This window comes from Centrocercus urophasianus, unplaced genomic scaffold, assembly GCF_019232065.1.
Source record: "Centrocercus urophasianus isolate 14NV4802_14NV808 unplaced genomic scaffold, USGS_Curo_1.0 seq_18, whole genome shotgun sequence".
Taxonomy (NCBI): domain Eukaryota; kingdom Metazoa; phylum Chordata; class Aves; order Galliformes; family Phasianidae; genus Centrocercus; species Centrocercus urophasianus.
In genome coordinates, this window is record NW_024884733.1 from 15,970,362 (window position 1) to 15,996,193 (window position 25,832).

The 25,832-nt window shown below is 38.5% G+C and overlaps 2 protein-coding genes across 3 annotated transcripts; one reads left to right on the forward strand and one right to left on the reverse strand.

The window, feature by feature from the left end:
- Positions 1-137: 137 nt before the first annotated feature.
- Positions 138-14,121, forward strand: CTBS (chitobiase). 2 transcript variants are annotated; one of them, XM_042819301.1, is made up of 8 exons: positions 138-294; positions 531-669; positions 1,702-1,910; positions 2,543-2,714; positions 3,588-3,685; positions 4,431-4,592; positions 5,574-5,759; positions 12,847-14,121. In XM_042819301.1, the coding sequence occupies exons 1-7, from the start codon at positions 166-168 to the stop codon at positions 5,757-5,759; spliced, it is 1,095 nt and encodes a 364-aa protein (XP_042675235.1). In that variant the 5' UTR covers positions 138-165; the 3' UTR covers positions 12,847-14,121. The 2 variants fall into 2 exon arrangements, with proteins under 2 accessions (XP_042675235.1, XP_042675236.1); XM_042819302.1 differs by lacking the exon at positions 12,847-14,121 and adding an exon at positions 7,687-9,738.
- SPATA1 (spermatogenesis associated 1) lies at positions 7,355-25,696 on the reverse strand. The gene is made up of 13 exons (XM_042819303.1): positions 25,018-25,696; positions 24,052-24,158; positions 18,969-19,086; positions 16,202-16,255; positions 15,789-16,113; positions 15,446-15,694; positions 13,821-13,965; positions 13,609-13,669; positions 12,591-12,708; positions 11,744-11,869; positions 9,761-9,930; positions 8,538-8,636; positions 7,355-7,780 (listed from the first exon to the last, which is right to left on the reverse strand). The coding sequence occupies exons 1-13, from the start codon at positions 25,123-25,125 to the stop codon at positions 7,676-7,678; spliced, it is 1,785 nt and encodes a 594-aa protein (XP_042675237.1). The 5' UTR covers positions 25,126-25,696; the 3' UTR covers positions 7,355-7,675.
- Between the last annotated feature and the right edge of the window lie 136 nt (positions 25,697-25,832).

The following is a 25,832-nucleotide window of genomic DNA, read 5'->3' on the forward strand; positions in this document are numbered from 1 at the left end:
TTCATCTTTTAATAAAACACTGCTCTTTAAAAGCACCTCAGTGGAGATTATCATTTCCTCCTGCACGCGTACCGCCCCAATCAGAACCCTCCAGCCCTGACCCGGCCCGGCCCTGCGGGGAGGAGCTGCAAGCCCGCGGAAGCGGAGCGAGCAGCGGGATGTGACATGGCGTGCCGGGGGTGTGCGGGGCTGCTGTTGCTGCTGGGCCTCCTGCAGCTGCTGGGCTGCGCAGCTGCGTGTCCCTGCCAGGACCCGCGGCTCTGCCAGCCCATCGCGGGCAGCGGCGGCTTCGAGGTGCGCGTCCCGGTGCTGCTGGAGCTGATCCTGCGGGCCGGCTGGCGGGGGGGAGTGGTGGCAGTGCGGGGTGACCTTGGCTGTCCGGGGCGAGCCTGGTGTTTGGGGCTCTGGTGGTGGCCGTGAGCAGCCCTGGGCATCTCAGCTCTTGGCTCCCTGCGCTGGTCCAGCAAAAAGTCGTGCTTTGCAACGGAGAAGGGTTTAGAATTGATGAGATGGCCTCTTACCACCTCTAGGTCTTTGTGTTCGATGTGGGGAAAGAAGCCTGGAAATCCTATGACTGGTCAAAAATTACAACCGTGGCGGCTTTCGGGAAATACGATCCAGAGCTCCTGTGCTTTGCTCATTCCAAAGGCGCCAGGGTAGTACTGAAAGGTGGGCTGCTTCATCCAAGTGTGGGTATTTGTAAGTTGTCAGGAGCATAACGTACGTAGCACTGTAATACTGTGACATTTCACATTTGCTGCTATGCAAGGTATTAAAAATCAGTGAGGAGTTTAATTACTAAGAGGATAGTGCACTCAGGGTTCTCTTACCTTGACATTTTGCATGTGCTGGAATGCAGGGTATTAAAATTAACCTCGTTTTGTGCCACAGTAATAACAAAACCATTCCAGTGACATCATCTCTAACAGAGAGCATCACAGCAGTAGGAGAGCAGGAAAGAAGAGAGGAGGAAAACCTGTAGAAGAGAAATACTCGGGTCTGTCTTCTATATATCGTGTGCAATACCCAGAAGACAGGGTAAAGACAGTGGTTGCAAGTTATATTTAGCATTTTTAGCATTTTTCAATCAATCCTTGTGTGTTGTGAGTTTGAAAACATGAATACTCAGGAAGTGCATGTGCAAAAGCTCATTAGAAAGGCAAAGTTCATCATGTCAGTCTGCACATGTGTGCCGTAATCAAGTCTAGGATCTGTCAAGGCAAAAACAGGATCAAAGATGACAGTGTGGAAAACAAGAGGGGTTAAATGTAAAAGCATGTGCATCAAAGCAGAAAAAGGCAGTTCTCCTGGCTCTCTGGAAATACAGGAAATCAATTGACTTCAAGAAAGAAAATGTACAGTGCTGAGAGTAGTAGGCAGAAGGAAGGAGATGATTGAAGTTGTGGAAAAAAAATCCAAAAGGAACTTTGTTTTAAACACATCTGTCTTAAAGAAATTCGATAATCTCTCCTGGTGTGAGTTCTTAAAATTATACTTAAAAAAAAAAATAAATTAAGCCCTTTCTATTATCCAGGAATGGCACAAGGATGAAATAGATGTCAGTATACTTGTGGGGATTTTTACACAGTATACTTGTGGGGATTTTTATTTTCTGGCTGTGACAGTTAGCTTAGTAAAGACAAATCTTTTCTCCATACTGTGATACAAATACATGTTGACTCTTGGAGCCCTCCTGCCCAGGTGATGTACCTCTTAAGGAAATCGTTGACCCGGCTAAAAGAGCAGTGTGGATATCCCAGCAGGTGGACCTTGCCAAAAAACAATATATGGATGGAATTAATATAGATATAGAGCAAGAAGTTAATGAAACCTCTCCTGAGTATTATGCATTAACAGATCTTGTTAAAGAAACTACAGATGCTTTTCACAAAGAAATTCCAGGATCACAGGTAATGAAAATGTACCTTATGCAAACATTAAGCTTAACTTAATGAAATACAAGGCATTTTAACAACACTGCATGTGAATATGAAAAGACATGCAGAGCTAATGTGTGATATGCTAATGTGTGATATTATCATCAGTGGTTAATTATGGATGTTAGATATGATATTCTGTCATAAGAATCACCTCTTTGACCTATCTGAATTTAAATGGAAGAAGGGTTTATCTGAGATTTGTAGGTACAATGCTATTGTCAATAACTGAGATGCCAGTTAGTACGGCCTAATGAATCCTTTTAAAGTAGGGCCTTCTAGTGAAAAAACAGTAAACTGGTTTCTAAATTTTTTATGATTTTGACATTATATTTTAATTTCTTTGGTTCTTGAAAACTAAGTGGTAAATTGTGGAAAAACAGGAAAACAGCATGTCTTGAATTCACAAATAATGGCAGTCTCTGATTATTATCTAAAGTTTGCTTTGTCAGCTGAGCAGCTTCTCCTACACTTTATTGGTATCACTGTGTGCTGAACGCTGTGCAACGTTTGGGAAATACTGTCTTTAAAAGTTACAGCTCTTTGTAAGCAGAAAGCGACTGCCAAATTGCCATGCATGATACTAACATGTGATCTTCCTTGAGGTAACATTTGACGTGGCCTGGTCTCCTGCGTGCATCGATAAGAGGTGCTACAACTACACTGGGATTGCAGCTGCCTGTGATTTCTTATTTGTGATGTCTTATGATGAGCAGAGCCAGATCTGGACCGACTGTATTGCAAAAGCCAATGCTCCTTACCTTCAGACTTTAGTTGGTGAGGACAGGACCTGTCCAGAAATTTAAATATTTGTATATTCACAATGTGAATGGTTAGAAAAGATTGCCTTTTCTTAGAAATATTTTTTGATTGTACTGAGGTTTTCTAGTAGCCTTAAATACATGTTGTCCTGCTGGGAAAATACCATCTCAGATCCCTCTAACACTGAGGATAGACCTTTAGCGGTTGCGTTCTCACTTGTAAAATCATCATCTTGCATTTGTGGCTGCGGAAGAACACTTCTAGCATGACAAAAGGCAGCCAAATCAATGGTGTCTGCCTGGGCTTGCAAAGAACCTGCAGCATTTGTCTCATCCTTGCAGTGCAGATTCCTTTGAAGATGAAGTTTAAGAAATGATTCCTTTGGCAACAGTGTAGATTTGTTTTCTGCTGGTGCAACTGTTCATGCACATACACAGTGAGCTGGATTACAGAACAGATAGAATTGTTTAAAAATGAGGATAAAAGAGAAGCAGTGATTTTAAATTGGAATCAGTTCTCTGATCTGGCTCCCCACACAGTTCCATAATGGACTGTCAGCACAGGCGAGCTGAGAGACAAATGAGAATCATCAATCTGATCAATCCGGGGCTGTCTGGATTTTGTTGTTGTTGTTGTTGTTTTTTGCTAAGAAATACCTAGAGAGGATAGTGTGAATTACTGTGAATATGTTAATGCTTATCAGCTCTGCTGAGAAGACTGCTACTGGTAACTGGAAGAGTTTGAACAGAGCCAATTTGGGACTGTGCTGGTAGGAGCTTACACCTTAGTTTCTGTCCAGGGATCATGCAAGTCCTGTGCTAACTATGGCTATAAGTCAGTTTGGAAAATGCATTAATGCATTTTAATTTTTCCTTCCATCAAAACTAGGGTATGAAGAGTACATTACTATGGGCATTGATCCTAAGAAGCTTGTGATGGGTGTCCCCTGGTATGGCTATGATTATGTGTGCCTAAACCTATCCGAGGTAAGATTAAATGTATAACTGCAAATGAATAATACTTTTTTTTTTTTTACTTTTTTTTAATTTTTTTTTTCTTTTCTTCTAAGGAAGAAACCAGCTAGATACTAGTAATCCTGTTTTTGGATTAGGAAATACTGTGGTCTGATGGCTTATAGCATAATGCTGTGACTTGAGACCTTTCCTTGCCCTGTTTGCTTAGCAGTTATCATCCTTATTGGTAACCTGAACCCTGTAATACCCAAGCAACATGTTTGACTGACTAAAGAGCTATAGATGCTATCTGTATGAGATGAGATGTGTCCAAAGTAGTCTCTGCAATGCTTGTATCTGCCTTTTCAACACAGTGATTAAGCTTCCTGCTTAATTAGCTGCAACAAACAACAGTAAACCTGTAGCTGTTGCAGTAGAGCAGCATATGGATAAATCATGGAATCTCAAACTACACTGTACTTAAGAAAAAAATGTAAGAGTGAATTAGAATTGGAAGGGAAATAGATAAGACAGTTGTGTAAGTTGAATGAGAACCAACCCATCCTGTAACACTAGGGTTTAAACAAAATGCAACTGTTTGAATTTACTCCTGTCTAGAAACAACATGACTAGCACAGATACTTGAAGATCTACTTGAATCTGGGAGTTTTGTACTCCCAGAGCCTTTTGTGACTTTGTTCTTGTCTGTACTGCTGTTTGGGAGTTCAATAACACTGTAATGTGAAACTCGAGCCTTCTGCTTTTTCTTTTCCTTCAGGATCATGTTTGTTCCCTTTCTAAAGTACCATTCCGTGGTGCCCCTTGCAGTGATGCTGCAGGGCATCAGGTGCCGTATGGAGCGATAATGAAGCAGGTGAACAGTTCTATTTCAGGAGCACTATGGGATGAGGTACAAAACTCTCCATTTTATGAATACAAGGTATGTGTCTCTTCATAAAACACCACACGTTGTGAACTACTTGTTTGTGAGCCATAGTTCTTTGACTATAAAATTTTCAGAGTTAGACATTTGTGTTTTCTAGTCTCTCTTTTTTTCCCCCGTGTAGTTGATGACTGGATTTCCATCTCCTCTGTTTCTTGTCTGAAAAGAGGATGTGGTGACTGAGATTACAGGAGTAATGAAGGTTTTCACTGCTCCACAGCTATTCTTGAGAGGAAAAGTATCATGTCAAAAAGGGTATTTTGTTCAAAGAAATCCTTTAGCTTGAATCTTCACTGTTACAGATTTCTGATGTTGAGGACCAATTTAAACCAAAAGAGATTCTAGGATGCTCTTAAGTTTTTCTAAACTAGTGGCTTGGGTGTTCGTTTCTGCATTTGATTTCTACATAGAACTACTAAAAGGGTCCACCAATGATTGTACTGAACATGAACACCACTGCTGGTTTCTTTGGGCAGAACTTTCAGTGTAAGTTATATAAGATCAGAAGGTGTTAAGCAGTGACCAGGTAAAGACCACATAACTTTCCTAAGAGTTTTACAACTACCTCTAAAACCATTTATTGCTGGAAAAAAGGGACATCATAGTTTCTAACTAAATTTACCTGCTAGTTTAGATAGCATGTCTGAGATCATAGCTATAGTTAACAGGAAACATTAGAGATTAGTTAGGTCTTTTCCTCTAACTTCAGTTAAAATGCATCACTTTTTTATAACTTAAATTCTCTATGTAAAATTATAGCCAAGTATTTGACTTAATTTTTTAAATTGTCCTGTGTGAGAAACAACCATAAATCAGGAAAGCATTGTAATATAAATACACATAGCTTGTATATCCAACCTTATAATTGTACTTTTCACTGTATTGAATAGAAAGTATAATAAAACTCAATTAACTTTAATATATCATATTTATATAGGTAAGTGTATACTGACATTATCTGTTTGCATGTTTTTTTAGGATTCTCTTGGTCACTTCCACCAAGTATGGTATGATGACCCTCACAGCATCTCTCTAAAAGCAGCATATGTGAAGAATCGAGGCCTAAGGGGCATTGGCATGTGGAATGGAAACAGTCTTGACTATTCCAGGGAAGCTGTAGCAGAAAAACAAACTGAAGCAATGTGGCAAGCCCTGACACCATAAGTAAGTACATGAAATCGTGAACTACTTGATTTAGGATTATGACAATTGGTCATTTCTGATGATGCATATAGCATGACAGATTGTGACTTTTTATAAATACACCATGATTGCAATCAAAACTTTGAGAACTACTGAAATTCATCTTGCTACTTTGTATGTAAAACTGTATTTTCATTCTCTGTAAAGTTCCAAGGTTGCTTTACCTGGGCACTTTAAAAGACTTCTCATCTTTTTCATTTTTCAAAACAATAGTAAGCTACCTAAAGCTCAAACCTAGCGTGTATCTGGTAACAAGACCAAGTGAATTTACAGGGCCCATATAACAATGGTCTTGTGCAAAGGCTGCCTGGTGCAGCAGGTAATCAGCCTATGGTCACATAGTTGCATACTCAGCTTTCTGACTTCCCAGCCCAACCTGTATTTCAGCAAAGTCATTCCTGAGTGTGGCTCAACACAGATTACTGATAGGCAGATTGCTGCTTAGGTGCAGCTTGGTGAAACTTGTGCTTAGAGAGAAAATCTTTCATACATCAAAGGAATTATGTAACATGAAATAATTGCCCTTAAAGTTTTTATCATTCTTCTTCTTAGAAAAGAGCGTTCAGTAAATACAAGTTTCACCATATCTGTGTATCATGTAAACTCTTTAGTTTCAAAAGCCAAAAATCTTGGACTTTATCTTGAAGAGGTAGCATTATTATTGAAAGGACTGGGATGGTGTTTTCTACCACTTCAAACTTTTCTACTTCCTCAAAACTAGAAGTCAGCTTATTTAATGAACTGCATACATCTTTCATATTTTTCCACACACTACAAGATCCACTCAGTTGTCTTTACTTTGTTTTTATGTGGTGTTTCCCCTGAGATAGAAGGGGATTGTATTTTCATTCTAGTTAGTTAATATTTTTCATATAATAATAATAAAATAATTGTGTAACTTGTTCAAGTAACAGCAGTCATGGAGAGATTGTCTGCTGTCCACAGGATTTTTTTATTAAATAAAACACGGCCTTCTAAGGTTGATAAATGCTGTTGTCTGTTTATGCATGACTTGTTTCACAGCTTACAGCCACACAGCTTCTCTGCTTCCCAGAAGTGTCTCCTAACTAAAGTACAACCATGCTCTGCTTGAGTGACTCTACTAATTAAATTTGAATTAGACACACGGAGCTGGCTTCACCATTTTAATATTAATACTTTAGCACTAAAATCTTCATTAAATCCTTTATTGAAAAAGAACTCAAAGGAAAGCAGACTGTACAGTACTTTAAGTAGCACCAAGATCGTAATTATAACTTATTGAAGACAAAGCTTGCATCTTCCACTAATTACAGAATAAGGCTAATGTTTATGCAGCTTTCCTTTGAGAGAGGAAATAAAACCACCTAGATATGAAAGAACCAAAAGATTTTGTTCATACTTAATAATGTAGCAATAATACATTGATATTTTATAGACAATTATACACATAATGACTAAAATACACTTCAGTAAATAGCTAAGCAAAGATTACTTCTGCTCTACTTCTGTGTAAGATGTATGTTAATCATGTATCAAAAAATTAAATGTGTGCCCCAAAAATCTGAACAGAAGACTTTAGATTTTAGGTTTATTTGCTTAGTAGGTATGAAGGATCATCAGCATACTGATGTGACATCACATGATTCACCGGTTTACATTTTAAAAATAGTTTTGTTTTAGACACATGACTAGGTTAAAAACGTAGATTCACGTAGCTGATAAACCTTTCAGTAATGAGATTGAAAAAGAGGTGAGTTGCAGTACATTAGTAGGCTAGTGTACAAATTCCACATCACTTGCATTGCTGATGCCTTTTTACAAGAGAAATTTAAGAGCGTACAAAAAGCAACACAGATGTTCTGAGCTTCCATATACATTACTGTTGAGTCATGCTCTTAAATTCCAGATTTCCCAGACTGGAGAATTAAAGCTGAATGAATCTTCTTCTGTGTCAGTTCTGCTCTCAGTGCTCGTAAATCTGCTATTGCCTGCTTTCTCATCTGCAGAAGAACCAGACATTTAAGGAATTGTAATTTAAAGTAGTTTTTGGAATTGATGTGTTTGTATAGCTAAGACTGACTGACTTTCGTGTGGGACGGCTGAATACTGGATACATCTTTTATCTTTAAAATCTTACACGTCTAATTAGATAGACAGCTTTGTTTTAGCACTTGGCCGTGGTGTCTTTCTTTAACCATGGAATTCATTGCTTTTTCTACTCCTTGTAATACAATGAAGGAAGCATATCCACCCTAGATTACTCAGTGCCACAGACAATCTCTGTGATGCAGAGCACTGAGATTTCAAGCGTTCAACACTGGACTGCTATCCAATATGAAGGGCTCTACCATCATCTTCCTTTCTAAGGGAGCCATAGGCAGCACTGATATGGAATAAAGCAGTTGACAACAACTTGCATTTGCCTGGAAAATCATTCTGCCTTTTTTTTTCTTTATACCTCACCTAGTATGTTTCTTCAATTACTTCTTATGAAAGAGATTGCAACATAGTACCTTGAAAGTGTAAGTAAGAGCTTTAATGCCAATTCCAAAAATACATCTACTAACCTCATGCTCTGAAGTAATTTGGCTCAAGTGCTAAGTTATGATAACTAATACCATAAGAATAAGAATACAATAAGAACTTGAAAATACCAACTGTTTAACTAATATTTAGATCTTCTAATGTTTGACAAGATTTTAATAGGTAGTAACATTTTGACTGCTTTAATTAAAAGGTAAAACAAAGGCAGAGTACCTTAATTTCTATTACGAGTTTCATTTTTGTATCATCCAGCTTCCTTTTCAGTTGATCAAGTTCATGCTGCACTGTAGTAATCTGGATGATTCTGTTATTCTACATGAAAAAACAAAACAAAACAAAACCCAAAAACTTTAATGTAGTTCAGCATTAAGGCTTCTCTTCATTCCCTGAGTGCTACTTCACCCCTCAGAAACAATCCTCTGGACTCTTTCCAGTTCTACTCTCTTCCATCCTTCTGTGCTTCAATGCATGCTTGCTTGTCCAGGTCTGGAAGCAGTCTGCTTGCCAACAGAGGGCGGCTCTCCTCAGCAGCCAGTGGCCTTCCTCCCTTCTCCCTCTCATTTCTCAGATCAGAACTCCTCAGTAACAGCATATTGTTTTGCAGTTTAAGTTGTGCATATCTTATATATAAAGGCTCCTTGTGCACAGCCCAAGAGCCTAAGAACTCTGACTCTCCAAAAAGGAGTCAGCATACTTAGACATAGCTTGTAATAAAAATGTAGTATAAAAACTTCACATTTCTATGTTTTAGATATTTATGTTACTGTGCATTTATATACACTGTACAATCATAGATTATCTCCCACTTTTCAGACAAGCATAAGATACTCCATGTACTTCGTACAGTTCATATATTTTCCTAGTCCAGACTCAGATTTGCAAATATACTTGCTTCTATGATGCATTTATGAAATTAGCAGCTGTGACTATTGAGAAGCACGTTTACCGTTTCGGGTTTTGTTGTTTTTTTTTTTTTGTAATTCCTCTATGAATTTCCCCTATTTCGACGTCAGCAGCACAACACAAAACTCACAGCTGCTCAACAGTCTAAGTGTAACCATTTCAAAAACTTCAGAGATGTCTCTTCTTCAAGCATAATTACAATTCATTACCTCTTCCCATGAAATTTTGGATTATAAGAGCAATGCAGAACTGAACAACTCAAAGATGGCACTGAACAAAAGGATATTCTGTCATGAGACAGTGCTGTACAAACACAAAGCAGAAAGACTCAAAAGCTCAGATTCAAGCCTTCAGCCTTTTCAACAAGAACAGGATGGAGTAACTTCATAGTGGCCACACCTCAGGTTACTGAGGAATATTTGACTGTTATAGCTAGTTTAGAAGTCACTGGTTGACGATGAATTTGTTACTTTCATTTATATTTTATACAAGAAAGAGGTTGTGTCAAAAGATTAAATAATTTAAGTACATACCTTCACGTTTGTTGCATTGTTTGGTTGTTTTCGGCAATATCTGGCTTCTAATTGCAAGAGTAATTTCTGGTGGCAAAGCTCTAAATCTTGTCTCAGTTTGCTTAAAACATCCTCCAGTGAAACCGTAGCTTTCTTAGCCTCAAAGTATTTCTTCTTCCATTCTTCACGATCTACATAGGAATATATAATATTGTTTGGTTTTGTTAATCTTATTTTAAGGTCTACTGAAGACTATAATGACAAACTGATCTCACAGGACTCAGTTGGCCAATGCAGATATTAAAAATCAGCAGTAAGTTTATTTTAAAAAGAAAGCAATTTGTGAAAATCTTAGTTAAAATTACGTTCACTAAAAATGCATTAGAATTTTCACACAGTGACTTGCAACATGAAGCTCTCTCTGTCTCTTAAGGTATATCAAAAGGTCAAAAACCCAAAATTCTGTTCAGCCTGGCAATTCTGCAGATTTCAGCTGTGCAAGCCCTCCATACCTGTTAAGATTGGGATACCTGCCACAGTCTGAAGTCCACAGCATCACTGTAGCAGCATTAAAGGCTTTATGCAGAATTTGAGCTCTGCAGGGCCAGAGACTTTGAACAGAAGTCCCAGGGTTATGGGAAACAGTTATTTACCTTAAAATTTAACTATGATTTCTTGAGCTGTGTTACGTGTTAGCAGCAGCTGGCTTATAGCAGTGTTGCAATCTGATGGCTACATACATCTGCTATTCTGCAGTGTGTGAAATTTATCTTAAGGCATATTTAGGAAAGCAGGATAACTGCTTCATTAGAAACTTACCAGAAAAAAGTTCCACTGTTCAAACACTATATAGTATGTAACCAAAAATGACTGTCAGCATGGCAGTCTTAGGATGAAATTAAATACAAACTGCATTGCTGTTCCTAAAGAACATACTCTTCCCTTTGTACCTTGTGAAAAAATACGAATGCACTCTCTTCTGAAACTGCATGGGTCTGATAAAAATAATTTGGAGGTACTAATGCTTCTTAAAGAACCTGAGAAGCTGTTGAAATCCTTGTGAAATAATCTTAAATTTACCTAACTGGCTAGTGTTTTTTAAGAGAATGCAGGAACCATTTAGGACAATCTTAGCAGCGTAAATTGAACTTGCCTTGCAGACTCATGCTACTGCAGATTCTCTCCTTCAAGTGACCAAGTTTTCTTTTTCAAACTACAGCTTCACCATGCTGTAGAATGCAGCATGGCCATGCCCTCAAAGGACAACTGGAAAAAATGGGACGTCTTTTCCCTTTGACAAAGCTACATATCAGTTAGATAACAGTTGAGATTCCTAGTGATTCAGCTGCATTTAAGTACAAAGAGTACTCTAGAAACATCACAGTAATTAAACCGAATCTCTGCAGAACTGGAATGTGACTTCAGGAAAGCAGCTTAAGTATAAACTTCAAAATAATTTTATTAAGAAAATTTAGGTGAGATTTCAATGAAATAATTACCTATGTTAAAAAAAAAAAACAAGATTTGTCAGACTTGCCATGATAGGCTTATTAATTCAGCATGCCATATGCTGAATACATTAGATAGCAGGGGAAAAAGAAAAAAGAAAAGAAAGCATTAGTCTTGCAATTACAACAGAAGGGCTATCAACATGCCAAAACCTTGGCAAGCATCAGCTAAAGGGAGTTTTAGAGTGCAGTTTTGGGATCTGACATACAACAGCCAGCAGTAGCTCTTGGGAGCTGTATGTACCCAGGACACAACTTGGTTTATAAAGCCACAGTATTTTCAGATTTATAGGACTGCCACAGAAGTGCTTGAGAAGACATTTCAGCCTTTCTACCATACTATTTCTTCTAATGAGCCTTCTCATTATCAGAGCTCTTGCTTAGCCAGCTGTGCTTTCTGTAATTAAACTCACTGAAAGAGAATTTGACTAACATTTCCACATAGGTTTCAGCATTTCTCTATTATTCCAAATTCCAAAATAAATTAAAAGTGTACCACGATATCTGTTCAGTTTATTTTGCTCCAGTAGTGTTTTCACTTTTTTGACCAGCTCTTCTCTGCTTTTTTCCATGAGCCTTCTGTCTTTCTTCATTTGTTCCAATTGTTCTACCATCTTGTTTTCTAAAGATATTACAATTATATTTAGCAATCATCCGGATAATGCAAGGAGGAAAGATCAATCAAGATTTTTATAATTCACCCCTCATATATCATGCCAAAAACTTTGCTAGAATAGGCAGTAGAAAATCTTTTATTTTAATAAACCATCTAAATTTTGGAAATGGCTGTCACATTAGAAGAAAATGAGAAATCCAGCATGCATTCAGGCATTTATATACATGCAAACAGTACAAATCCTGTTAAATGCCTGTGGAACATATTGGAATAATTACTTTCAAAAACTATTTAGATGTATATGCATTGAAAACTCCTGACAGATAAGGATAAAAAAACCTCTTGAGGACTACTCCCTGCTTAAAATATTTCTGATAAAATCTGTAGCAAAATCTTGCCTTAAACGATAGATGGCAAATAGGTAAGATAATATCTCAGACTTTAACTAGTGTGCAACTATAGGTCAATCACGAACATTTTTGATGTATTTCTCCTATAATCCAACTGAGGATCATCAGCAAGTGACCATCTTTGCTACATTCTAATGCAAACCAACAGTATTTTACCCAGTCTCCCTCCTTATCTCCCCCATTTTCCAAACACAAAATTTGTAACAATCTGATGAGTAAATATATGCACAAATTCTTTCAAAAGGTAAGTATTTCCATCTTCATTAACCAATCTTGATTACATGGTAACTCCCCAGAAATTTCTTGGAAGCACATACTTTCTGCCTGAACTGTTGGAACTTGAGCTGGGCTTACAGAAATTGCCAGAAGAGGTAGACCAGGAGGAGAAGCATATTCTTTTGGACAAGTAGGATCATTTTGCTTGTTGTCATTTGCCTAGTGAGTCAAAAGACAAGTACATGATTTACAATCCAGAATAGTACATTAAACATACATTCTGAGAGTGGTCTGAGTGATTGTGAGGGATTAATGGATCCTGAATACGATTTCTTTTTTATTCTGTGTTACCTGTAGGAATGATTACTAAATTCCCAACAGATGGACATCTGCCAACAGAATCAGAACAGTCAACACTGAAACTGCAGAGGAAAACACAAGGTCCAAGTTGTACACTATTGCTAAATATTCTTGTCCACGTCCACCAGATGCTGACATACCCATATGATACCAGAAATAACTGGCTTTAAAACTATGCTCATTGGGTAACAAAAGCTGGACTGCCCATTTCTAAACTAGAACTTATAATAGCTCACAGGTGACAAAGTAAAAGTGAAGATATTAGGCTGTATGACTGCAGACTGTGTCTTCCTAAATATGTCCTTATTCTGATGCTATGACAATTCCATGCATATGCTTTAAATAATTTTGTATTTTTAATGAAATGTTTTGCTTGAGATAAAACTAATATTTATCCCATTGGAAATAACTAAATTATAGAAAATGCCATTGATAAAGTTAATACAATGTCACTATCAAGAAATTGTAAATAATAAATTGGCTGATATTAATAAGATTGAGGTGGTTACTATATAATTAGATTATAACCAAAGGTATCACTTCCCATGATTTCATTATTTAGAAATATAGTTGATTTTTCCTTAGCAAATCTCCAAAGTAGCACGGAATGAATTAACTTTACTCAGTTACTGTAAAATGTACATCAAACATTTCATATTTCTAATGAGTTACTTGTCTTATAAAATCACCCTTTTTCTAGGTGGAGGATTATGCTTACTGCTCCACATTGCAAAGAACATTCTAATTTGAAAAACAAACCTCACCATCCAGGTTTTCACCAAGAACAGTTACAGACTTGCTAGTTCTGTATGGCAGCAACCTAAAGATAAAATTGAAGAATTATGTGATAATTAATGGAATGATGTGGGGTTTATTTTCCATTTTCTTTCACTTATTTGAAGCTGGTAAAATAAGCTTCTAGTCATGAATTGATGGTATTCACTGTTTTGTCAGAATCATTATTTACTAACCTTTGGTTTTTTTTGTGTATGTATTCTGTGGTTTGGTCTTCCAGTGTTCTAAGAATTCCAGAATGCTGTGTTCTGTCTCCTCTTAGTTTGCCATCTTTTTGGTGATCATTATTTTCCACGTTTGTAATTAGCCTGCTGTTCAGTTCTGTGACAGGATAGTGATAACCAAAACATATAGATTACAATCATAAACTTCAAGCACTTTTGACCATAAGTCAGTTCAATACTTAAGATTATCTCTGGGGTAAATCATGTTTTTGTGATTTAGGAAATAAATAAATGAAAAAAACACTTGTTTTAACAATTTGTATCTATCTCATTCTGGTGACTACTAGAGAAACATTACAGCAGATAAAGAAATAATTTAAATTACATTTCCTACTACTTTCTGCCTTTCAGAGACTGAAATTCTCTGACAAACTAAAGAAAGTAAAGAAAGCCAGCAAAACATTCTGCATTTGAATGTTATCAGCTTTAAGTTGTATACAGTAAATCTTTCAGAAGAAAACTGCTGACAGACTTCGCCTACACTTTATGCAACAAAATCCCACATCCTTCATCATTCAAAACAAAGTTATGGAAAACTTTCATGTATATATGAAAATACACATATATGTATTCTGTATTGACAGGCTTCAAACTTCAGTTGACATGATAATGGAGGGACAACACTATTTTTTATGGATTATGAGTGGAAACTGAAAAGCCTTTTCTGACACACTCTTCAGACATGTCTCAAAGAACACAACATCAATTTTTTTGTTTTCTTACTCAAAATACTATTAATCAAGAATAATTTTAAATGAGATCAGTAAAGTGCCCATAACTATGACAAAATTGAATATAATCTCCTTTAATAATTCCTTGTTAAAAATTTGCAACAAAAGAAGGTTCACCTTTTTATATTAACTGTAAAATTACACACAGATATTAAGATTTGTCTTTCAAAATTATTTCCTAATAATTTATTTTATCATTTTGATGCTAATTTAATAATGGTCACTCAAATCCAATTTGAATGCTTTGGTCACTTCTTCATTTGTAATTACTAGAAATTTAGGACCATTAAGAACATCAGATAACAGTTTAGAGACAATTTCCCTCAATATCCTAAGGCACCCCATTTTATAGGAAATAGTCAATAGATGTCTCTCAGACATTTTCTATCTGGGAGCAGAACTGCTACCCAGTTTATGTGAGCTTTAAATCCCTCCATACTCTTGTACTATCTTCACTGTAGTCTATTCAAAGAGTTCTCTTGCCTCTCAATTTTAGAACTGCCACTGTTCACTAATATTAAATAACAGTAAATCCACATTACATAGGAGAGAGCATAGAAAGCCGTTTCCCTTCAGTAGCAACATAGCCATGGATAATAATGAAAGATGAAGTGAATGAATTGCTTTCCATGGTTTCCTGATAACAATTTTTTTTTCATTTAAAATTGCTTTTGAATTACAGGATCATTACCTTCTTTGAAAGATAATATTATTTTAAAAATCAGAGTACTGCTCTGACAGCAATATTCCAACTTATGCTGTACCAACTGATGTTTTTAAATTTAGCTTTGCTCTGCCAATTTTCTAGAAAGCTTGGTTGAGCAACAAGATGACAGTGAACCGTACCCTTTGGATACATCATGTGATTTTGATGTGTTTGGTTATTTTGGTCTTGTTCATCACTGTGGTTTACATGAAGAGTAAGAGCAGTCCCTTTGGCTTTGTCATTCCACTTAGGAGCAGGGGGCTCTTTTGGATCCCGGCTGAGATGGCTATGCTGGGAGTTCTTTTGTCCTGTACAGCTTTTTCCAGTCCCTTGATCTACAGGATTTAAAAGACTTGCTGTGAAGAGAGATCCCTTGGATCCAATTTGATCTACAAAATAATTCATATAGAAAAGAGAAATATTATTTCATGGTAAATGTTAACTATAATAGTTCTTTTTCTTCACTGCACTGGTTAAACATACCTTTCACTCTGAACTGTGCCTGTGTTTCTGTAATCATGTTGTGGTCTTGCTCATGACTCATATGCAATATGGGAAGAGATTCCTTCTCAGACCGTGCTGCAGGACTGTACACTTTCTGATTTTCTAGCTGATGACTGCTCTGTATGTTTTCTAAAAATTGTTTGCTTTCAGTTTTCTGTTGGGGAAGGTTAGGAAGTCTTGATCCATGACCATACCTATTAGTTTCTGCATTAAAGTGATGTCTTTGTTGTGTTGATGATGATAATGGATAAACATCTTCAAAATAGTCCACTTGAGGTAATAAATATAATTCAGGATACAGTGCCTAAAATATGCAGTATATTAACCAGACATAAAAGAAGAAATGTGCAAAGCTTTTGAAAATGATATCTTAAATGCCATAAAATACGTACATAAGGGGGAGCAAATGACTTCAGTTTCAGCTCTGCTTCTTGCTTTGCTTTCACCTGGAAGATAAAAAACAGAAGATAACTGATAAAATACTTCTCTTACCAATAATGTTGTGCATTTAATAATTAATGTTGTTAATTTGTATTCTATTTTCTGTCTTTACATACTACATTTTTCTTCCGCAACAGCCTGATGGAGAGAAGAAACAGAATGCTACTCTCTTTTTTCTGACATGGCACTAAAACTATTCTGTGTTTCAAAATTTAAATCAGACACACAAGAGTACACGTATGTGTTTCTGCTGTGGTTCAAAGGACTCAACCCAACAGTGACAGCAGTAGAAAGTCCGTCTTTACTAGAAGTTGCTTCTAGTCAACTCTGAATAGAAATGCCAAGTCTAACATAAATGTCTCTATTCACCTCATACAACAATGCAGCATATTTGGTGGCTATAGAAAAAAAAAATTATAATTCTCCTATGTCTTATAGTATTTATTGCCTTGCTATTCTTTGTGTGATGTATGTTTTCAGATTTCAACAGCTGTTATAAAATAAATAAATCAAAGATAATCAATATAAACTGGAAAGACCATTAGGAAACACCATTAGAAAAAAAATAAAAATTCTGAGCTTGCAATTAAGCAATGAAATAACAAAACTGAATTAGACATGGGGCCAAATTCGGTTCTCAAAAATGGCCATGCAATGAGACACAAACTACATAAAAGGAAGAACAAATTAAAATAGTTTTGGCTGGAGTTGATTTTTCATTTAAAGACCTACACTTGCAAGCAGACTACATCTCAGTACTGTTTACATTGTAAACGTTGTGAAATGGAACACTGAGAAAATAAACAAACTCAATAAATATTTGATCACGGAGAGGTAATTCAATTAGGTTACCATGACCCTAACAATAAATAAACTAGTTATTTGGTTCATTGTTAGTTTTTTGGTTCATTGTTTTACCCTCTGTTACAAAGCAAATATAAAGCAATGCTAAATTATATCTTTAATTCATTGCTAAAAACCTTTACTTGTACCTACTAATATATTTAATTGTCTATTAAAAGCAAAATATGTTATTAAATCCCTTGTCATTCTCAAGGGAGCTGGAAAATTTCTCCATTTACCTCAGATCTAACAGTGAGGAAGAAAATATACCATCTCAGTTGCTATCATCCAGTTAAAAATATCTGAAATGTTTGAAGGTTTATGCATATTTTCAGATTTAGGCTGCATCACAGTCCTGAAGCTCCTGTTCAAGCCTTTCCACCTACTTTTTACACATTATTTGGTATTTATTTTGGATTTCTATATGGGTAATTTTAGTGACATTGACTATAAATGAAATCAAGACCAACTTTCTGCCCTGTAATTAATTTCCAAATCCATTTCCAAGCAGGTGAAAAAAGTCTTTAATATCTATATACATGTATCCACATATATATCTGTCTACATACATAAGTATATAGGTTTTTTGTGTGTTAATCAAATGCACTTTCAGTCAATCTGATTTTCAAGTTCATTTACTTTAGCTATAGTTTGTAACATAGCTAAATATAGAGAAAATCAGAGTGAGGAACAACTATGATTCAGAGACAGTTTTTTGATTGCATAAGCCTCCTCAAGCTGTATTAGTGGACTGATTCAAGGACATTAAATGTACCTTCAGAGAAGCTTTCATTCAGAGACTGATCTTTAAAGGCTATTGGACAGGTTGCAGGTTCCTCCCTTTTAAGGAATTCTGACTTAACTCAACTCTGTTGCAAATTCTTCAAATGCCATACTCCTAACCATGTACTGGCAATAATGACCTTGGGGGTATATTTTTTATTCAGCTAGAATAGTTACATTTAACCTATTGTCTTAGCATCTTCCACTGGATTGCAACTAATTTGATGATTTAAAGGATAACATTCCTGTCCACCTGTGTGTTTGTATTTGGGGAAACAGACAAGAGCTCATTCTTGAACGCATCTAAAAACGAATGCTGACAGAGCACCTAACGTTACCTAGTGGGTAGCATCCCTGCCCAAGGCAGTGGGGTTGGAAATGGATGATGATTAAAGTCCCTTCCAACCCAAGTCGTTCTACAAGGGCTGCTCCAAAAGTAGTGCCTCCTGTTTTATTACGTTGGCCCACATTGTCAGAGGTGGATGTTGGTGGGATGGCAGTAGAGGTTGAACCTTCTCACCAATATCCCATTAAATTCTGTTGCCATACGACAGATGGCAGCAGAGGGGCAGTCTGTCAGAATGGCATCTGACATGGAAGTACGGATGAAGCAAAGGTGTGTCAATGAACTCCTCTAAAAGGAAGCAATGGCACCCACTAACATTCCTTGATGCTAGCTGAATGTTTATGGAGACCAAACAGTGAATGTGACCACAGAGAAGTGGTGGGAGGTGCATTTCAGCAACGTGAAAGACAAGCGATGTTTTGGACTGCTCATAAGCAGCTGTCATATCATGAAATGAAAAGCGACTCTCTCAATCAAACTCATCTACACAGTTGGCTAATGGTGGTGACTACACTGAAAAATAGTGTTGTGTAGCTGAGAATTTGTTCTATCAAATAATGTTATTATTCTCTTTGTGTATGTTGTATTTTCCATGAAAATAAACAGGAGGCATTACTTTTGAAGTAACCTACATATGATTCTATGATATTTTCTAAACGACAGGGACTAAATCCATAGTTTACATTATAAAGCAGAAGTGTGTTAAAGGAAAAAAAAAATATATGTATATATATAAATGAACTTACCACTGCAAGCTTTTTCCCAATGCATTTTAAAAATTGGAATTTGTCTGCAACTGCAACTCCACCCAGGTACTCTCCAAGCTTCTCCCGTAGCATTCTTAATGTAGTGTGAGGAGACACCCTAGAATGTAGTTATTCATTAATACATCTGTAAGATCAAACAATGATGGCTAGCTAGTAAGAGGGGAAAGATAATGATATTTAAATATTGGTTTGCATGGAAAGAATGAACAAAAAAGGGAACTGTTTTCTGAAACAGTACCTTATTACTTATAGGTAGAGATGTTTGGTGTGGTAGAAATCAGTACTTTGTATCATGTTATGGTAGACTGTATAACAAAGGCTGTCATAACATCAGCTAGCAATATTCATACTTAAGGAATCCCATTTGAAGCGAGTATATGAGAGTGTCTGAAATTTGAAAAGGATTCCTTTAGGAATCCTTTAGGAATGAATAACAAAAGCATTGGAAACTACAGTCATACATTTCCATTTGGGTGGACTGTCGGACATCCACATTTAAGCACTAAGGACAACAGGATAATTCATCACTTTAAGTGCCAAGCACATTCCTTTGGTTTTCTCTTCTCCAACACTAATTTATAGTAGGGTGTGTGTATATGTACACGCAAATGTATTTTAAATCAAAACCAAACACTGTATTGTAAACATTTCTATCATAGTTTCAGGATGAGAGAGCTTATGCAAACACAAATTAGATAATTTAATCTACTACAGGAAATCATGCAAATATCAAAGTAATGAACTCAGTACCAAAATCATCATATTACAGAATCATATCTTCAGCCTGGGTTGAAAAGGACCTCAAAGATCATCTAGTTTCAACCCCCCTGCCATTGGCAGGGTTGCCAGGCACTACTAGACCAGGCTGCCCAGAGCCACATCCAGCCTGGCCTCAAATGCCTCCAGGGATGGGGCATGCACAGCAACCTGTTCCAGTGCGTCACCACTGCATGACAAACTTCCTCCAAATATCTATTCTAAACTTCCCCTATCTTTGTTTAAAACTATTCCCCCTTGTCCTATCACTATCACTGTCTTTCCCCCTCCCTTTTACATGTTCTCTTCAAGTACTGGAAGACCACAATGAGGTCTTCCCAGGGCCTTCTCTTCTCCAACCTAAACAAGCCCAGTTCCCTCAACTTTTCTTCAGAGGTGCACCAGCCCTCTGATCATCTCAGTGGTCCTCCTCTGGACTTGTCCCAAGAGCTCTGCATCTTTTTTGTGGTAGGGGCCCCAGGCCTGGATGCAGTACTCCAGATGAAGCCTCACAAGAGCCAAGAAGAGGGGGACAATCACCTCCCTCTTCCTGCTGGCCACCTCTTTTTTAATGCAGCCCAGAACACAGTTGGCCTTCTGGGCTGCAAATGCACACTGCTGGCTCATGTCCAGCGTCTCGTCCATCAGGACACCCAAGTCCTTCTCTGCAGGACTGCTCTCAAGGAAACCTTCCCACAGTTTATATAAATACTTTCGGATTGCCCTGGTCCAAGTACAGCACCTTGCACTTGGCCTCGCTGAACCTCATTAGGTTCTCATGGGCCCACTTCCTCGCCTGTCCAGGTCCCTCTGAATGGCTTCCCTTCCCTCCAGAGTATCAACCACAGTGCTCAGCTTGGTGTCATCTGCAAACTTGCTGAGGGGTGCATTCAATTCCAATAATAAATGTGCACCTCCACAGATTGAAACCAAATGTGCAAAAGTCACACAAAAGCTCTGCATCACAACATGAGCAGTTCTAATTGCTTCTATGTTGCCATATAAAACAAACCAGAGAACGAAATCAGGCCTGAGACTGTTTATCATCCACGCTGCTGAAGTGTTTGTACATTACCTAGCAGCATTTCATACCTACCAGGGTTTTGGGCCAGGCCAGCTGCCACTCTTCAAGCGATGCTCAGATACAGCTTGGGGTACGGGACATACCGTTCTCAGTAAACACTATGGACAAGGACATACCAACCCTTCATCTTGGGCATCTGATCTTCAGCACTGACCCAGCAAAGTTGCACTCTATGCCTTCATTTCACATCCATTATATGTAAAACACCCCCAGTTGCACGCAATAAAAACTGTGTTTCAGTGAGCTACAATGTTTCCTACATGTTATTTCACACATGGGACTCAAAGGACCCTCCTCAGGATTATAATTCTGCCTTGGAGCACAGGAGCTCAGGACACCCAGGGCCAAGCAGTCTGCAGAGTGGACATATCTAGGCCATCCTACTTTGTCCCTGAACATTTAGCTTCTGCTTATTTCTTTGCTATCCACTTTTTGCCCACATCCGATGCAGATTTTGGCCCTAATGTCATTTATTTCAAGTGTATAAAGAAATATGTGAAAGATGAAAACATAATTCAACACACACCCTGTCAGGGCCGTATGCGAGAAGAGAAATGATCTGTAATTCAAATATGTCTCCTCTAACCTTTTCTCAAACTGATTTCTCAAAGAAGATATGTCCTTTGAACTATCTGCTGAAATCCAAAAATTGCAAACTCTTTTAGAGGCAATTCTAAAATTGTGCATCCTTTACTGATAATGCCCTTTCAAACGAGCAGAGAAATCTAAATCTAAGGTATGTATGAACAGCAAGGAAAACAGTCAAGTAACTATGATAATGTATCACAGAAGAAAAGGTATATAGAACCTGGAATACACAACAGAAATTAATTGAAAAATGTTTGCTAGTGCAGCTGCTATGAACATATATTGATGTATTTCTTACTTGCTGCCACTGGCTAACAGAAGCCTAGTCACACTGAGTCATTTCCTTCAAAGTGTTCCTTTAAAAATGATGCAAACTAGAGTTTACTGCAGCAATCTCATCTAGAAATAACAAAAGTATTGGTTCTGTGGTGAGGAATGAGGAATAAATAAAAGATCATGTATGCTGAGAAATCAAGTTCATGGGAACAAGAACCCTGAGCTGCAGATGATTATACACTTAATATTTTCCTCTAATTTCATGATTAATGGAAGTGGCCTGTACTTACATCTGGCAGTCCTTTGTTGAGCTGACACACAGTAATAGGATCACCAAACTGGATGGGCAGAGCTATCAGCACGATTTGCACCGGCAGGGCTGCTGTTCCCTCTCCCAGGTTAAACTAAGAGAAGGTTCTTAACATATTTTATGTTTTCAAAGACAGTGATAAGCTGGTCCAGTGTTAGTTACCGCTAGAGTCTATGTACTGCAGCATTGTATTGCACCACTGAATAATTAATAATTAATTACTTTACACTCTTTAGTATGCAACAAATACCTAGACATGTCACCGAACTGCAGAATGGCTTGGGTTGGAAAGGACCTCAAAGACCATTTGGTTCCAATTCCTGCCACAGCAGGGTCACTCCCACTAGATGAAGCTGTCCAGGGCCCCATCCAGCCTGGTCTTTAACACCTCCAGGGATGGGGCATCCACAGCTTCTCCGGGCAGCCTGCTCAGTGCCTCATCACCTTCACTGTGAAGAAGTGCTCACTAATACCTAATTCAAATCTGCCCTTTTTTAGTTAAAATTGTCATCCCTTGTCCAGTCACTACAGGGCCTTGTAAAAAGTTTCTCCCCCTCCCTCTTACAAGCCCCATTCATTGCTGAAAGGCTGTAATAATAATTCCCTGCCGTCTTCTCCTCTACTAGGCTGAACAAGCCCAGATCACTTAGCTTGTCTTGAAAGGAGCTCCAGCCAGGAGAGGATATCCAGATCATCTCCCCTCTGGACCTGCTCTAATAGATCCATGTCTCTCTCGTGTTACAAACTCATTGAAATCAATTAGAATCCTAATTTAAGTTGTTGCTTCAGAACTGAGCCTTAATGAAATAAACTTACTCCAGAGTATGCAGGGCAGACACGTGAAATGATTTACCACTCCTTCTATGTATTTTGCACCTCTACTGGAGATTTGTACATTAGAGTGGATACGTGCACTTACTTTATTTGGTTTTGAGCAGCATTTCAACAAAAGAAGCTGCAAGAATGAATACATTCTGCTCTAAATGCTCACACCTGGCTGTTGCCAATTTTTTCAGTTACATAATATATTGTCTTCAGGGGACAATACAAACTTAAATTTAAATGAGTTGAAACCTGCAAATCCAGCTAAGTTGACAGATTTTGCACATGAACAGAGGAGATGCATGTAAAAGCTCCATTCCAACACAAACCTTTGCATTATCTGACTTTCTCTGCAACTTCTTCCTATGGCAAACACACACAGATTTTGTGAGCAAAGTGTTTAGGAGCACAGACCAAACTGTCAAAGGATTCTTCCACAAAGTCCTCTGAGAGCTATCTGAGAGCACACACTGTGGGCAGCCTTTTAGAAACATTACAGAAGAAAGAAGATATGCAGATGGTTTCTCAGGCTCTAATGCATCCCTTTTAGGTATGTGGCTTAATCTTTCTCTTTAGATGAAGAGGGCTCAGTGACAGGCTTTCCCACCTCCACTGAGCCACTCCATCTCAAAGCTGGTACACCATGGAAAAGAATTCAAGATTTTAATAGTCAAACTCCAGAAGCATAAGACTGTGATTTTACAACAGAAAATATTCTGCAGCAATACTAGCACTGCTCTGAAAGTACATTTCAATGGTTTAAATCAAGGGCTGCATTGGCCTGGTACAGTGCAAACAGAACCAGAATGAGAGGTAATGGCTCTTAATTGTTTCAGGTTGGATATTAGGAAAAATTTCTTCTCTGAAAGAGGGGTGAGGCGTTAGAACAGGATGCCCAGGGAGGTAGTAGAGTTACTGTCTTTGGAAGTTCAAGAAACTGAGGGACGTGGTTATCGGGCATGGAGGGGATGGGTGGGTGGTTGGACTTGGTAAACTTAGTGGTCTTTTCCAACCTTAATAATTCTATGAAATAGACAGGCATCACTTATTCTCCAGAGATGAGTAGAGAACAAGCCTCTTCTAACAGGCATAATTATACTTGGCGCTTAACCCTAACGCTTACAGAGCAACAGCTAGACAACAAAGACCAGATGACTGCAAGACAAGAGAGAGGACCAACCAAGTTTTATAGGTGTTATCACATTTGGGAGTAAGAGTGTGCTCACCTTATAAACCCAGCTGAGATGAATTTGCTGGCAAGAGCCACAGAAACTGTATTCAGCTTGAAGTTCCACACTTCCTCTGGGACAAAAAAAACATGGAGCTCCACCAGCTAAACAAATCAAATAATTGTTAAGATGGTCTTAACAGTAAATATATATTATAATTCTCTTCTTATTAACTCTGTTTTGCTGGACTTTCAGTTTTGGAGGGAGGAATGATTTATTTAATGCCCTACAGTCCCAAGCAAGGCTATATCTGCAGTGATGACCCAACAGACGAAAACAGCAATGAGCAGAACAGTCTGTGACTGCCAGGTGATGGCACAGAAATAACTCACATCAGAACAAGTGGAAATGAGAAAAGAAGAGAGAAATGAGAGATACAGCTCCTGCTGTATGTCACTATGACAGTGATGGATACAACCTAACAAAAAGCATATGGCATGAGTACAAGAATACTTCAGCTAAAATCAAGCTTTCATTCATTTCATAAAAAGTGAAAAGCCATAAAATCTTTATCTAAACTCAATAGAAAGTGTCAGATTAAAACTTTTTTTTTTTTTTTTTTTTTTCCTGATAGTTATTAATAGCACTAATTGCTCTGGAGCACAGAAGGGCTCTTGGTAATGCTTGCAATGCTCTGAGCAGTGTTCACCCACAGTGCCTTCAGACCTGCAGTCCTGGTGTGGACCTCCTGGCCTGCGTCCTGGTACTTTCAGTGAACATCAAATGGTGCAGGCAAGGATGAGACACACTTCTGAAAATCATTCCCAATTTCCACTCCAGACACCGTGCAAATAAGCTAAATTAAGTATTTATTCAATTGTTCAGTTACTAAATAAAAACTTGGAAAGGTACGTTCTTCCTCTCAGGTCTCCCAGAGGCAGCGTAGTCTCACAATACATACATACATACATTTATTCTTTTTATGAAATCTAGAAAAACTCTATGGAAAAGTCCAAAACTCACCTGGGATGTCTGAGGCCTCATTTGGCCAAATGACATACATGCTGCTAGCTGTGCCTGACTACAGTGGGTGCCAGATGGGCTTCTTAATTTTCCTTCTGATTGAAACATTCTTTAAAATTGAGTTTCATGACAATCTGTCGCCAGAGAGGTTACTTTATTTTCCTTTCCCACTTATGAGATGCACGTATCTGTCTCTGTGCCACAGCGTGGCCCCTGCTCACCACGCACACACTGCCCACACCTCCAACACAGCCCGTCACCTGGCACCCACTTGGCCCCGCCGCCCTCACATTGCCCGCGGCACTTCCTCCTGGCATCTCCCTAGGTGACTTCCTACACAATTGTTCTGTGTGCCCAAACACACAGACGGGACTCCAGCAGGGCCGGGACTGATCTCTGACCAAGGGCCAATGCAGCGAGCCGAAGCCCAGCCATTTGCATGCAGCACATTCCACGTCGTACTGTCCAAACACAGCACGCCATGGAAACCTGGCTGTCACGAAAAACCCGGTTTGTCCCTAACGTTAATACCACAGACCATCCCATCACTTCTCCGCAGCGGCTGCCGCCCGAGGACATATCACAGCTCTCCCGGCACTCCCTGCACACACACACTTGCTGCCGCTCCGTGCCCTCGTGTCACCAGCCCAGGCGGGCTGCACTGCCGGTGGGCGACGGCCACGACCCGCTGCAGCTGGAACACAGCCCCAGCGCTGGCTCTGGGGCTCAGCTCTCCCCCGCAGGGGCTTCGGCCGCCCAACGCGGCCAGCACCCTCCCGCACGCCGCTCCCCGGCCCCCGCCCCGCGGCTCCCGG